We start from the raw sequence: 16,084 nt of genomic DNA, 5'->3' as shown, positions 1-16,084 counted from the left end.
ACGCGCCTACGCATTTTCGCGCTGTCAGTTTAGCAGCGACAGGCTACCGCACAGTGTCAAAATTATTGATGGCGCAGGAGGCGGACGAAATAGATATAATGATTAATTATCAAGGGGGTTTCGAAAAAATAGACCGGAAAAACAGCCGTTATCCTTATTGTATCGTTTGGACACCTATTCCAATACTGTCGTGAGTAGCCACTTTTCCGGTTGTTTTCTTTCGCTCTCACCATCCGAAATGGAGACACTATTTACGTGACAGATCATGTTGATAAACATCGATGGTCATGTAGGCTATCACATCAAGTTGGACATTTAAATCACTAGCTTGCATTATAGCTAGTGAATTTCCAAATACTGTATGGGCTGGAATTAAAATGCCCATACCGTTAGATGCCCTATAATATACAAGCACTCTTTATTCCCAGGACCCCCCAATACAGTGCCGTACCTCTGTTTTGTTCAGGTGGTTGCTCCCCTTCATTGGTCACATGGGGATCTGTACTTCTGCAGGCGTGATAAGAGACTTCGCTGGATCGTACTTAGTGTCTGTGAGTATATGCAGATCATGCATTATGACAGTAGGCCTACAACTTTATGTGCATAAGCCTAATGTGATTATTGGACCATCTGTTTCGATAGTTCCTCAAAATTTCCCATCTTTCCTTTCAGGAAGATAATATGGCCTTTGGAAGACCAACAAAGTAAGTTGGCTTTGTTCGTTCAATGCTTCGAGCTAGGCCTGGCATATTGTGCTCAAAATTGACATGCAGGCATTGCAGTTACGTAGTAAGGTATCTGCGGCATTGCTTGTCTCTTAACAGGTACTGGAAGCTTGATGTTGATAAGGTGTGTGGCACTGGCTCAGCTGCCTGGGACAAGGCAGTGCACGATGCATCGGAGGAGTACAAATGCAGGCCGGTATGAACATTGACAGTGTCATAATAAGACAGACAGACAGACAGAAAGGTCTAGTAGTGGAATTATATTTCCTTCCTAGGTTCTATTGAACATCTCCAAAAAAAAGGCCTATTGAACATCTTCAGTAAAGGCCTATTGTAAAGGGTAAAGGTACATGTTTTGTACAATGATTGTAAAGGCCCATTGTAGCGATATTGACAAAAACGCCTAGAGTTAGACCTGACTAGCCTTCTTCCTCTGTCTCTTGTAGCACAACCTCTGCTGTGATAACTGCCACTCCCACGTGGCCCTGGCCCTTAACCTCATGCGTTACGACAACAGAACGTCCTGGAACATGGTCAACCTATGCCTGCAGTCCCTTATCCATGGCAAGCATGTCAGGTGAGATACCATGCAATCATGCAATGAAGAGGTACTCTACTGTATGCAACAGAGTATGCTCATTCCTGTCCTAACCGTGAACACAGAACCTTCTGTACAACAATACTTGCCACCCACAAAGCATCATTCTGACTGACCAATCACTCTGTGTGTATGTGCGTTTCCTCTGGATCATTTGACTAACTGGTGTGGAAGGAGTAGAATCAGATATGCTGATGAAATGGGCAGAAGCAAACTATGCAAAACAGCATCACCGAGTCTGAACAAGCAAGCATGCACCTGCCAGCAGGCAACGCTCTGCAGGAGGGACAGAGGAGCTCCAGACACGGGGAAACATATGCTGTTGAGAAACCCCCTCATTATTCTCCCCTGACCCACATAGGGAGCTAGTGTCACTGCTTTGTGCAGCCTCCACATTATCGTCCGAGGGCACCACGTCCTTAAGCAGTGGGGCGCCGTGTAATTCATCATTGCTAGATGTGGCCCCCTCATCACCACATCAACTCTCTGCCGGGGCTCCCACTGCTGGATCGGGGGTGATACAAGGGTGGAGGACGGGGAAGGAGTGAGGTGAAGGGAGTGGGGTAAATCTCTGGGAGATAAGGGAGCTGGTCTGCCCTCAGTGCCCTGATTTCAGTCTTAACTCAATTTTGACCCCCAAAAAAGTGTAGTTACTGCGTTTTGCCTTTGTAGGGCAGTATAGATGACAAATGTCTTGTGTTTTTGAGCAACAGCTGAAATGTGAGGGTTGAATGACTGTCATTACTACTCTCACTGTGCTCTCTCTCTCTCTCTCTCCCTCTGTCCTTCCCCAGCTGTGTGTCGTTCCTCAAGACCTGGCTGCCCTTCCTTATGTTGACTGGAGCCCTCGTCACCTTCATCCTAACGCTCAACCTGCACTGACCACGCAAGGGACACGGAGAGGCAGATGGAGTGGAGAGATAACACAAGGGATTTTACTGCTCCGTCGTAATCATAAAAGTGAAAGGAGAAGAATAAACGTTTCGATGGGATACTTCTTTGTGCAGCACTAATATTCACACTCGTAGTTATGTCCAGCTGTTCTGGCATGTTTTGAAGTGCCTTTTACTAGATTCAGAAAGGAATGTCATATAAATGACTGTTTGGCTGGGGATAGTCATAACCATACATATAGAACTGATATAGCATCTGCTAAATGACGATCATTTAAATGTAAATATATTGTCTAAGGTCATAAATTCAAATTGGTCTCTCTCACTGGTCCCTAAACCCCATTTAACCAGTGTGGGCCACCCTTCACTCTTAAATGCCCCCCAGCTAATACCCACTCAACATCATTTTACTTTGTAATTGTTTACTGTATTTTATCAGACAGTGTTCGTTTTTCATGCAATAAGTTCTCTGAAGCAACATGCTTGGGAATGTTAATATACTGTACAGTAGTCCATAATCATGACCACTCATTCGATAGAATTACAGAAATGATGGGCAATAAGCTATACCATAGGCTAGTAAAGTCAAATCAATTTGTATTTGTCATGCTTCGTAAACAACAGGTGTAGACTAACAGTGAAATGCTTCCCATCAATGCAGAGACAGAAAATATAGAAAAGTAATAATAAATACAGCGTAACGCTAACCTTGCTATGGGGTAGCAGTACAGAGTCGATGTGCAGGGGTACGAGGTAATTGAGGTAGATATGTACATATAACTAGGAATAAAGTGGTTAGGCAACAGGATATATAATAAACAGTTGCAACAGCGTATGTGATCAGTCAAAAAAGTTTGTGCAAAAATTGGGTCAATGCAGATAGTCTGGGTAGTTATTTATTTAACTGAACTATTTAACAGTCTTATGACTTGGGGGTAGAAGCTGTTCAGGGTCCTGTTGGTTCCAGACTTGGTACATCGGTACCGCTTGCCGTGCAGTAGCAGAGAGAACAGTCTATGACTTGGATGGCTGGAGTCATTAACTGCCTGTTATTGAGGTCCTGGATGACAGGGAGCTCGGCCCGAGTGAGGGCGGCACGTAGCCTCGAGCTTAGAACGTTGGGTTCGAATACCGGAACCACAAGGAGAAAAACAAATCTGTCGCTAATTGCTAACCCTAATTGCTCCAGGGGCGCTGGACAATGGCGACCCTGGCCGTGACCCCCCACTCCCTGCGGGTGTCTCAGGGGAGTTGGCATATGCCACCCAAAAAACATTTCCATTACACACTTGTGTGTAGCAGGACAAATATAAGCACCGCCCAAATTATTATATGCACTGGGCCGTGGGCACTACCCTCTGTTTTGTGTTATTTATAGGAACAAATATAAATAAATGTACATAATATGCATAGCCTACTTGTTCATTGTTTATAAACTGTTAAATCATATCACACAAAGACACCACAGAGGTCTACTCTTCTGTGTAGTATAATATTTTTCGTGTCTGTGCCTTTAAAAAACGTTCACTGTTCCTCTCCTTGATTCTGCGCCGGTATTTCAAGTCAAGCTAACAATTCGCCGGTCCTGTTGCTCAGCAGACGAAACATCATTTTCACTCAATGCTGACACAAACCACTGGGCTATCATTTGGCACCATCTAAAGAAAGGCTAACACCTCATTTTACCGTTATACCGGAGTCTTGAGGTTTTTTTTTACTCCTTGATGTGCATGATACGGCGTAATATGACTCACCGTCACCTGCTCCTCCTGCATATTCTGGTATTTCTCAGTTTATAACGTTTCTGCTGAGTTATGCATAATTTGGTAATCCTTGTACTTTTTGGTGCGCTACTCTGTGCGCCCCACCAGTGCTTGGAGTGCCCATCAGGCTGCCAATGCTTTGCTGGCACGCGCACAGTGAAATGCGTTTCCAAGGACCTTCGCGCCATACCACAAGATATTCCAGGATACACAAGGAATGTGATCATCACAGGACACAATATATTCAGAATTGGATCAGAGACATTTCAAGAACTGAAAAATGTCACCAACATCATTTTGAGCAACAATAGGTGAGTAAATATTCTCATCAAAGAGAATTGTATTCTGATGTTTCACTACAGACCAGGGTTCAATCCCAGGCTGTGTCACAGCCAGCCGTGACCGGCCGGGAAGTCCTTGTCCCATCGCGCTCTAGTAACTCCTTGTGGGGGTCCGGGGGTCTGCAAGCTGACCCTGGTTGCCAGTTGTACAGTGTTTCCTCCAACACATTGGTGCGGCTGGCTTCCGGGTTAAGCAAGCAGTGTGTCAAGAACATTTTTACATTTTAGTCATTTAGCAGACGCTCTTATCCAGAGCAACTTACAGTAGTGAGTGCACACATTTTCATTTGATGTATTTGTTTATTTTTTATTTTTTGTACTGGCCCCCCGTGGGAATCGAACCCACAACCCTGGCAGTGCGGCTTGGCAGGGTCGTGTTTTGGAGAATGCATGGCTCTCGACCTTCGCCTCTCCCGAATCCATACGGGAGTTTCAGCATTGGGACAAGACTATAACTAACAATTGGATATCACAAAATTGGGGAGACATAGCAGGAAAAATATATATATGAATAAAATAAAGAAAATTGTGTTCTTGCCATTGCAGATTCAACATTTTCAACCATTGAGACATATGCATAATTTACTAGCCTATACATTTCTGACGATTTGAGTTATGATTCTAAACTACAATAAAATTATTATTCCATGTTCTCCTGAATGCCATCACACCAACTTATGAAATATTTAGATACCCTATTTAAGCATGACAATAATTCAGCAAACATTAATTCCGAGTCCAATATGCGGTTTGGGGACTGTAAACATGGTACATCTGTCTCCCCAGGATCACAGAGGTTGCATCCCACAGCTTTTCTACCCTTTCCTACCTGCGCTCCCTGGACATGAGCTGCAACCATCTGACTCTCATCCACCCTGAAGCCCTCAACATCCCAGGGAGTCCTCTAAAGGAGCTCAACCTTAGCCGCTCCCTCTATAACTACACCTCACTGACTGATCTCACCACCGCACTGCGCTGGGGAGGCCTAGGAGGGTTGCTCAGCCTAGACCTCTCCGGGAACTGCCTGGTCTTCCTACCCCCAGGGATGTTCTCCCACCTCCCTAGCCTGCAGCACCTCTTCCTTGGTAACAACTCCCTAGCATCGGTCTACAACGGCACCTTCTTTGGCCTGCGCCGCCTGGAGCTGCTTGACTTGACCCGCAACTCTTTCAGGGCGTTCCAAGGTGATGCTCTGGGGGAGCTGGAAAGGCTGGGGCAAGCCCCCCGCATCCTGCTGAGCCACAACCCCTATGTCTGCACATGTGAGATCCAAGACTTTGCTGTGTGGCTTAAGAATTCCCAGGCTCAGGTGGGGGATGCAGAAGCCCTGACCTGCACCTCACCCTGGGAGTTTCAGGACAGGCCCCTGCGGGAGCTCGGGGTCCAAGTTATCGGATGCCATGCCACTTCACCACCTCTGGTCGGAATCAGAGACGAGGTGGGCAACCTCTCCCTGCAGACCTCCTACGTCCTCCTGGGTCTGGTGCTGGGCTTTGTGGGCATGGTCTTCCTCTTTGTGCTCTACCTCAACCGGCAAGGTATTAAAAAGTGGGTGGTGGAGACGCGAGATGCCTGCCATGAAGTGTTGGAGGGGTATCACCACCGCTATGAGATCGACACTGACCCACGCCGGGAATACCTCTCAAAGGACGTCAGAGTCGAACAGAAGTCACCGACAAACAGTCGTTTTGGACAGGCTCACTCAGATAACCGCTTATCACAGCTACCCACTGACACCTGTTTAGTTCAGATCCCCTCAGACACACAGCTCAAACCAGGCTCCATCTCGGTGGATTTGTGATTCCTCATTCCCTGGAATGGAACTGGACTGGAGTGAACTTGCATTCAGGGTTGGGTAGGTAACTTTCTAAATGTAATCTGTTACAGTTACTAGTTACCTGTCCAAAATTGTAATCAGAAACGTAACTTTTGGATTACCCAAACTCAGTAATGTAAATCGGTTTACTTTCCCCTTATTAGAAGTAGACAAAAAATTATCCATATACACACATTTGGTGTGTCATCATAGTGGTCTCTGACTTGTGGTCAGACTTGCTCTGGTGGAACTAATTTAAACCTGTTCTTTTATCAATTCTGAATTAAATGTCATTGAGAAAACAGCAAACATCCTTCATGAATTTGAAAGTAATCATCTAGTTTTTCAAAAGCATCTGTAATCTAATATTTTTGACTGGTAACATAACTGATTAAAAGTACATTTTCTTTTGTATTCAGATTACATATAATCAGTTTCTGCCCAACCCTGCACACATTTGTGAGCGACTTACCTGTATCATACATTTCTGTACAATATGTTGAATATAATTACATATGTAAGCATAAAACTGTAGAACAGTTCTACAGTTTATGCTTACATAAGTGATGTAATTACGCTATTTAATGGAGAGCCTATTTTAAGTGTGAACAGCCGGGCTCGTTGTACCTGCATAGCCTTGATGCCTCTCTTGCTGTGGCCACATTTTTACTAACTTGCATAGATTTAACCAAGTTGCTATCCGTCTTTGGTGTTGTATGTATTATTATATTATACTTTGTTGGTCTTATTGACATATCTAGATGGAACCAAAGCAATATAGCCTATCTGAAGGGTCTTGACTGCAAAACTAACCTTGAATGTCTACTCTTTTGGGAAGATTGAATGATTCTACACTGCACTAAGTCATATTTTCATCCTTAACTGACTTTGTAACCAGACGTGACAGGGCAAGAAAGAAAGGGCACATATTTCCAGAGTGTAGAAGTGATATGGTATTGAAGTGATGAAGCAGGATCTAGTGTGGTGTATAAACTCATGTGCATAACTTACCAGTGTTATGTAAGATAATTGAAATGAAACAATTGTAAAAAAAAAAAAACTCTGTGGTGCTCAATAAAAACATGTTGTTTTCAAAATGTTATCCAAAAAGCATTTGCAGTAAGTTTCCATTTAGTCTTAAAGTAACTTTACAACTCTACAGGGAGCTGTTGGAATGACCACTGCTCCATTGCCCCGTTCTGTTACTATGTGCAGGGCTAGTGTGATTCTCCTGCTTAGCGCAGATGGGGAAAGGGAGATGATTAAGTGTGTCTGTAGGGGGGAAAAGTGGGACAAGATGAAGGATGCTAGTCAGAGTTGCACCTGCTAGCTCTGCAGGTTTCGGTGCATCTCTCTATCCTGTGTGTGAGTTCAGTTGCAGGACTTTTATAACTAATGATCGCTATTGACCAAAGCAACACTGACAGTAGATATTAATCTCCACCTCAATACTACTGGCTCTGGCTCTGGTGTGTGTGAGTTGATCTATTCCGTAAGCATATTTTAGTGATCTTATTATATGTCATAGCACGAAACGATGTCTGATGCGTGGTTGCAGTAATGTAAAGTGCAAATGGTTTTTAACAGATTGATTGCTTGCTGCACACCTGTAAAGTATGATCATGTTTTCAAGGATGTCATGTCCATCTTTTTAAATTTGTCATTTATGAAGTGGTATTTTCAGCTAAAAGAACATATGTCATCCCAAGGCAAGTGACGTATTGCACTGATACACGAGGGACAGGCCTCGGTTGCTGTCAAAAGGATGGCGGTGTAAGGAGGACGTGGTACGCACTGGCAGGATTTCTAAAACACCTGGAAACGCTGGCTATCGTCAATAATCCCAGCAAGGTCTACGTGCACTCTCCTGAAGACAGTAAATGGGCTGAGATTAACCATGCACTGAGTAAGGTCAAAGCCAGTCCTCTAATTACATGCACTCGGAGCAGAAGAGGCAGCGCATTCCTCCCGGCTCACTCATTATTTGTTGGAAGAGAGGGTCATAACCTACAGAAAGTCAGCACAAAAAAAGGAGAGGAGATAAAAGGTTCGTAAGCTCAAAGCAAACATGACCTGGAAGCGTTTCGATGGTTTTACGTGACTGATGAGCCCATGTTTTGCTCTATGCTTTTTCAGCTACTGGAGGTGCATTGCACCCTTATTTGAATTGGAAACAGAAATCTATGATATAGACATTGAATGTGTTTAAACAGTTCATCTCACCACACCAGCTAGATTTGCCAGGCAGCTGTTTTACACCAGCAAGCTCCACTCACATCAGTTATTTAATGCAGTAAAGTGAAAAATATACAGAGCTTCTGCCACTTTTAGGCTGAGGCATGGCTATTATTGTGCAACTAGCTCCTATAGTGGGTTTAGGCCAGGGTTTAAAAAATGTACTCTTCAGGAATCCAACCCGTTTGGGTCAAATCAAATGTATGAGGGTGCCCTCTACTGGCATGAGTCTATACTATGTTTCTGTTAGAATTAGTGACCTAATTATATGGTCATTTCTATGGTCATATCTAACAAAGGGATGGCATGTTGCCTTCTGTGACACTGTATTGCAGCGCCACAACAACCCAATTCCAAGAGTCCAATCAAACAAAATGAACATCACAAATCGCCTGAGGGAAGGTTGCTTTTTCAATTTGTACTTCGTTATAGACAAATTACTTTGAAGTTTGACTCCAAAATGAAGTTTGTCAGTATTGTCATCTGGGTGGGTGTTTTTGCTTTACAGATGTTTAGGCAGTTTAAATCCCTGATGCCCCCCTTGATCCCGAAGCAATGGGCCAGCATCCCACCCATCAACATAGACACGCAGCCAGTTCTGAGAAATATCTACGAACGCTGGACAATGACACAGTCCACCACCGGACAAAGATCTCACCATACCATCAGAGATGCTAATACACCCAGGTGTGGAGCCATGTTTGGAGAACCTCTTACCCGACTAACTGAGCTTGGGAGTGGGGAGAGAGCAGGATCGAGCGGACCTGTCTGGAGGAGGAAGGTTGGAGAAATCAATAGGAGGCCGAAAGATGTGTATTTTGGGCCTCTGTTCATACGCTTGGAGAGATCTTCTGTGTGTTGGGTGGCATAGGCCTGACCAGCTTCAGATGGCTTCTACAGGTAGAGTGATGTGAAGGGCACTGGGGGTATGAGGAAGTCTTTGAAAGGCCATAAGATGGCACAATACTTTGGTAGCAACCCACTGGGGACACATTGGTTCAATCAAAATTGTTTCTATGTCATTCCAATGAAATTATGTTGCACTAACATTGAATTGACACCTGAGTCCAGTGGAAAGGCAACAAGATGAATGAAAAACTGCACTTTATATATAGCTTTGTTTTCTACCAAGACTTAAGCAATGCGTTTTCTTCACTTCCTAAGATATTGGACGTGTCAGAGTTTGGTGGACAGGCGAAGCAGAATAGAGTTGAGTGGGAAGTCAAACCAGCATCAACCTCGATTGCTCCACAAAGAAGGGGAGGCACTCACCAACCTACTGATACAGTTGAAGTTGGAAGTTTACATACACCTTAGCAAAATACATTTCAACTCAGTTTTTCACAATTCCTGACATTTAATCCCAGTATAAATTCCCGGTTTTAGGTCAGTTAGGATCACCACTTTATTTTAAGAATGTGAAATGTCAGAATAATAGTAGAGAGAATTATTTATTTCAGCTTTTATTTATTTCATCACATTCCCAGTGGGTCAGAAGTTTACATACACTCAATTAGTATTTGGTAGCATTGCCTTTAAATTGTATAACTTGGGTCAAACGTTTCAGGTAGCCTTCCACAAGCTTCCCACGATAAATTGGGTGAATTTTGGCCCATTCCTCCTGACAGAGCTGGTGTAACTGAGTCAGGTTTGTAGGCTTCCTTGCTCACACACGCTTTTTCAGTTCTGCCCACAGATTTTCTATAGGATTGAGGTCAGGGCTTTGTGATGGCCACTCCAATACCTTGACTTTGTTGTCCTTAAGCCATTTTGTCACAACTTTGGAAGTATGCTTGGGGTCATTGTCCATTTGGAAGACCCATTTGCAACCAAGCTTTAACTTCCTTACTGATGTCTTGAGATGTTGCTTCAATATATCCACATAATTTTCCTGCCTCATGACGCCATCTATTTTGTGAAGTGCACCGGGTCCCACCTGCAGCAAAGCACCCCCACAACACAATGCTGCCACCCCCGTGCTTTATGGTTGGGATGGTGTTCTTCGGCTTGTAAGCCTCCCCATTTCTCCTCCAAACATAATGATGGTCATTATGGTCAAGCAGTTCTATTTTTGTTTCATCAAACCAGAGGACATTTCTCCAAAAAGTATTATCTTTGTCCCCATGTGCAGTTGCAAACCGTAGTCTGGCTTTTTTATGGTGGTTTTGGAGCAGTGGCTTCTTCCTTGCTGAGCTGCCTATCAGGTTATGTCGATATAGGACTCGTTTTACTGTGGATATAGGTACTTTTGTACCTGTTTCCTTCAGCATCTTCACAAGGTCCTTTGCTGTTGTTCTGAGATTGATTTGCACTTTTCGCACCAAAGTACGTTCATCTCTAGGAGACAGAACGCGTCTCCTTCCTGAGCGGTGTGACGGCTGCGTGTTCCCATGGTGTTTATACTTGCGTACTATTGTTTGTACAGATGAACGTGGTACCTTCAGGTGTTTGGAAATTGCTCCCAAGGATGAACCAGACTTGTGGAGGTCTACAATTTTTTTTCTGAGGTCTTGGCTGATTTCTTTAGTTTTTCTCATGACGTCAAGCAAAGAGGCACTATGTTTGAAATACATCCACAAATACACCTCCAATTGACTCAAATTATGTCAATTAGCTTATCAGAAGTTTCTAAAGCAATGACATCATTTTCTGGAATTTTTCAAGCTGTTTAAAGGCACAGTCAACTTAGGGTATGCAAACTTCTGACCCACTGGAATTGCGATACAGTGAATTATAAGTGAAATAATCTGTCTGTAAACAATTGTTGGAAAAGTAGATGTCCTAACCGACTTGTCAAAACTATAGTTTGTTAACAAGAAATTTGTGGAGTGGTTGAAAAACGAGTTTTAATGACTCCAACCTAAGTGTATGTAAACTTCCGACTTCAATTGTAATTGAAAACCCTGAGCTATTGGGGGTCAGAATTTCAAGACCTTTTATACTAAACAGTATTTTATCCAGATTACCAATATAAGATATTCAACTTTTGCTAATAAAATGTACTTTTTGTTTGCTCTAAAATGTGTGTTAAATTGTTTAGGTTTTAAATTACTTTAAAAAAATTATAGTTTGAGGCATTATGATTGGAATAGTATAAAGAAAACTTTCAATATAATAAAATAGAAATGGAAATTAATAAAATGATTGAACCATCTATTTCCATGTATAATCCTCAATTTATGTATTTATTTATTTGTGTATTTTATTTTCCATTTCAGAATTTATTTTCCAATTGATCGGTCTAGGCTAATTATTTATTTTTGTGTTGCATTTTCTATTTCTCTATTTAATTTCCACGTTTAATTATTTCTTGACTGAAATGTATTTATTTCAAGTGACACTGGGCATTCCATATCTCTGATGCTACACATATCAGTAGATCTCTGGTCAGATACTTTGCAAATTGCGCTGACTACTGGATGATAAACATGTCATATGAATAGATATCCGCCTGGTGGCCGACACACTGCAAAATGGCGGAAACGGATGTGGAGCTTGAATATGAGGGCGGTGGAAAAAAGGATGAGTGGACTTATGTCCAAAAGAATGGAAAGGGGAGGAAAGTTGTTGTGGTAAATGTGTCTAGTGCTTCAGAAACCCCATCGTATCTAGTAGGAATGTGTTTTGGGGGTTAACAAGATATCCCCAACTTAGTGGATCCGTGTGGACCCCAACTTAGTGATCCCGTGCGGCTCAGTTGGTAGAGCATGGCGCTTGCAACGCCAGGATTGTGGGTTTGATTCCCATGGGGGACGAGTGTGGGGAAAAACGACCAAAATGTACCCACCCACTACTGTAAGTTGCTTTGGATAAGAGTGTCTGCTAAATGGCTCGAATATAAAAAAATATCAAAACTGGTGAAGAAAGCAATGGGTAAAGTAAAATCACGAGAAGTGGGCTTGTTTTAATTTCTTGTGTATCTGTTGATCAGAAGAAACATCAGTTGGATCTCACTGGAACTGATGAATATGATGTGTCGTGCTTTGATCTTCGAAGCAGGGCACCTGCCATTTCTGGAGTGGCGGAAGAATTTGACTTTGCTCTATGGAATAAGATTCATGGAGTGGTCGATGCACGTACAATTAATTGCGAGGCGAATGGCAGCAAGGAGAAGAGTTTGTCTGTTCTTGTGTTTTTTTGATGAGTTTCTCCCTATCCAAGTGCAGCTGGGATAGACTCAGTCGGTATTAGATAGAACATCGTGGCCCTTCCCGCCTGTGGGGGAAACAACCTGTGGTCACCTAGGTTACCCCATTGGTTCACAGCAAAAACATGACCTCTTTCAAACGCAGTTTTCTGGTTGTCTGTTTGTTTTAGTCAATTACAAAACTATACTGATCAAAAATATAAACGCAACATGTAAAGTGTTGGTCCCATGTTTCATGAGCTGAAATAAAAGATCCCAGAAATGTTCCATACACACAAAAAGCTTATTTATCTCAAATTTTGTGCAAAATGTTGTTTACATTCCTGTTAGTGGGGAGAGTGGGTGCTGATGAGTATTTTGTTCTGTAATAAAGCTCTTTCGTGGGGGAAAAACTAATTATGATTGGCTGGGCCTGGCTCCCCAGTGTATGGACCTATGCCCTCCCAGGCTCACCCATGGCTGCTCCCCTGCCCGGCCTGGTTCCCAAGTGGGTGGACCTATGCCCTCCCAGGCTCACCCATGGCTGCTCCCCTGCCCGGCCTGGTTCCCAAGTGGGTGGACCTATGCCCTCCCAGGCTCACCCATGGCTGCTCCCCTGCCCGGCCTGGTTCCCAAGTGGGTGGACCTATGCCCTCCCAGGCTCACCCATGGCTGCGCCCCTGCCCAGCCATGTGAAATCCATAGATTAGGTCCTAATGCATTTATTTAAATTGACTGATTTCCTTTTATGTAACTCAGTCAAATCTTTGAAATTGTTGTATGTTGCATTCATATTTTTGTTCAGTATACATTTAAGAAAAGTAGAACATGTAAAGATTACTTTGCTACATGCCTGCTCCCTAATGTTCTCACTACTTAGAAAAACATAATATTGTAGGTCAGGGATCGTCAACTAGATTCAGCCGCGGGCCGACTTTTTCTGGAGCGAACGTCGGGGGGGCCAGAACATAATTACAAATATGTTTGTAACTACCGCACGGCAAGCAGTACAGGCGCTCCAAGTCTAGGTCCAAAAGGCTTCTTAACAGCTTCTACTCCCAAGCCATAAGACTCCTGAACAGCTAATCAAATGGCTACCCAGCCTATTTGTATTGCCCCCACCCACTCTTTTACGCTGCTGCTACTCTCTGTTTATTATCTATGCATAGTCACTTTACTTATCTATTTTTTACTTAACACTTATTTTTCTTAAAACTGCATTTTTGGTTAAGGGCCTGTAAGTAAGCATTTCACTGTTGTATTCGACGCATGTGACAAATAAGATTTGATTTGAGACTGCAAATTGACCACAAGAACATAATAATTTAGAAAGGCTTAAAATGAGGGTGTGTTTCGTGTAGGCTTACCCTGGCGTGATGTTTTCATAACCATGCAAATCTCTCTTGGACAAGGTGACTTTTATCAATATTTTCAGCTTTCTTTACTCTCAGACTCTAAAATGCTAATTAGCATCAAAGTACACATCATGCAAAACTACAAATCCCTGCAAGCTCCTGCAAGTCTAACTGACACCTTTGCTAACAGGTATTGTGTTAATTTATAACTTGCACAAGACAGTTCACAGAATTGTCAATTTTTAAAGAAATTTCTCCAATTTATTCATTACTACACTTAGTTTATCCAGAGATTCTTACCGTTGCCTTGATTTGGCAGTCTCGTCCAGATCATCATGGCATTTGTAGATTATGGTAGCCACATTAGAAGCTAATTAGCATTTCATTTTTGGGGGGTAAATACAGGCGAATATATTGATAAAAGTAACCTTATCCTAGAGAGATTTACACGGTTAACAAAACGTCACGCCATGGTAAGCCTACAGGAAACACAGCCCTTAATTTAAGTGTTTATAAAATCCCCTATGGGAAAAATGAATGGTGGAAAAACAATTGAAACCATTTCCCTGTTTGACCACTAGGTTTTATGGGTATTATGACTCATACTGTGGACTTCACCTCATTAGCACAAAGACAGTACAGTATGAAGATAGGCTAAAACTGCTTCTCCAATAGAAATCCCTGATCACACTTGTAGGCGACATCATGGCGATGTTGGCTAGCTAAACTCATGCATACACTACCGGTCAAAAGTTTTCGAACACCTACTCATTCAAGGGTTTTTCTTTATTTTTACTATTTTCTACATTGTAGAATAATAGTGAAGACATCAAAACTACGAAGTAACACATATGGAATCATGTAGTAACCAAAAAAGTGTTAAACAAATCCAAATATATTTTATATTAGAGTTTCTTCAAATAGCCACCCTTTGCCTTGATGACGGCTTTGCACAATTTTGGCATTCTCTCAACCATCTTCACCTGGAATGCTTTTCCAACAGTCTTGAAAGAGTTCCCACATATGCTGAGCACTTGTTGGCTGCTTTTCCTTCACTCTGCGGTTCAACTCATCCCAAACCATCTCAATTTGATTGAGATCGGGTGATTGTGGAGGCCAGGTCACCTGATGCAGCACTCCAATCTCCCCTTATTGGTAAAATAGCCCTTACACAGCCTGGAGGTGTGTTGGGTCATTGTCCTGTTGAAAAACAAATGATAGACCCAAACCAGATGGGATGGTGTATCACTGCAGAATGCTGTGGTAGCCATTCTGGTTAAGTGTGCCTTGAATTCTAAATAAATCACAGACAGTGTCACCACAAAGCACCCCCACACCATAACACCACCTCCTCCATGCTTTTTACGGTGGGAAATACACATGCAGAGATCATACGTTCACCCACACCACGACTCACAAATACACGGCGGTTGGAACCAAAAATCTCCAATTTGGACTCCAGACCAAAGGACACATTTTCACCGGTCTAATGTCCATTGTTCGTGTTTCTTGGCCCACGCAAGTCTCTTCTTCTTATTGGTGTCCTTTACTAGCGGTTTCTTTGCAGCAATTCGACCATGAAGGCCTGATTCACACAGTCTCCTCTGAAGATTTGATGTTGAGATGTGTCTGTTACTTGAACTCTGTGAAGCATTTATTTGGGCTGCAATTTCTGAGGCTGGTAACTCTAATGAACTTGTCTTCTGCAGCAGAGGTAACTCTGGGTCTTCTATTCCTGTGGCAGTCCTCATGAGAGCCAGTTTCATCATAGCGCTTGGTGGTTTTTGCGACTGCACTTGAAGAAACTTTCAAAGTTCTTGACATTTTCCGTATTGACTGACCTTCATGTCTTAAAGTAATGATGGACTGTCGTTTCTCTTTGCTTATTTGAGTTGTTTTTGCCGTAATATGGACTTGGTCTTTTACCAAATAAGGTTATCTTCTGTATACCTTGTCACAACACAAGTGATTGGCTCAAACGCATTAAGAAGGAAAGAAATTACACAAAATAACTTTTAAGAAGGCACACCTGTTTATTTAAATGCATTCCAGGTGACTACGTCATGAAGCTGGTTGAGAGAATGCCAAGAGTGTGCAATGCTGTCATCAAAGGCTATTTGGTGGCTATTTAAAGAATCTCAAATGTAAAATATATTTTGAATTGTTTAACACTTTTTTGGTTACTACATGATTCCATATGTGTTATTTCATATTTTTGATGTCTTCACTATT

At 42.6% G+C, this 16,084-nt stretch overlaps 2 protein-coding genes across 2 annotated transcripts; both read left to right on the top strand.

Annotated features, from left to right (window-relative positions):
• On the top strand, window positions 1-3,624 carry LOC106605173 (transmembrane protein 222). The gene is made up of 6 exons (XM_014200551.2): window positions 1-190; window positions 467-551; window positions 673-704; window positions 825-921; window positions 1,172-1,302; window positions 2,118-3,624. The coding sequence occupies exons 1-6, from the start codon at window positions 69-71 to the stop codon at window positions 2,203-2,205; spliced, it is 555 nt and encodes a 184-aa protein (XP_014056026.1). The 5' UTR covers window positions 1-68; the 3' UTR covers window positions 2,206-3,624.
• Window positions 3,625-3,775: 151 nt separating this feature from the next.
• LOC106605172 (trophoblast glycoprotein) lies at window positions 3,776-7,196 on the top strand. Its single transcript, XM_014200550.2, has 2 exons — window positions 3,776-4,290; window positions 5,107-7,196. The coding sequence occupies exons 1-2, from the start codon at window positions 4,031-4,033 to the stop codon at window positions 6,119-6,121; spliced, it is 1,275 nt and encodes a 424-aa protein (XP_014056025.2). The 5' UTR covers window positions 3,776-4,030; the 3' UTR covers window positions 6,122-7,196.
• Window positions 7,197-16,084: the final 8,888 nt, after the last annotated feature.

This window comes from Salmo salar, chromosome ssa05 (genome assembly GCF_905237065.1).
Source record: "Salmo salar chromosome ssa05, Ssal_v3.1, whole genome shotgun sequence".
NCBI lineage: Eukaryota > Metazoa > Chordata > Actinopteri > Salmoniformes > Salmonidae > Salmo > Salmo salar.
This window is presented reverse-complemented; position numbering and strand designations above follow the sequence as displayed.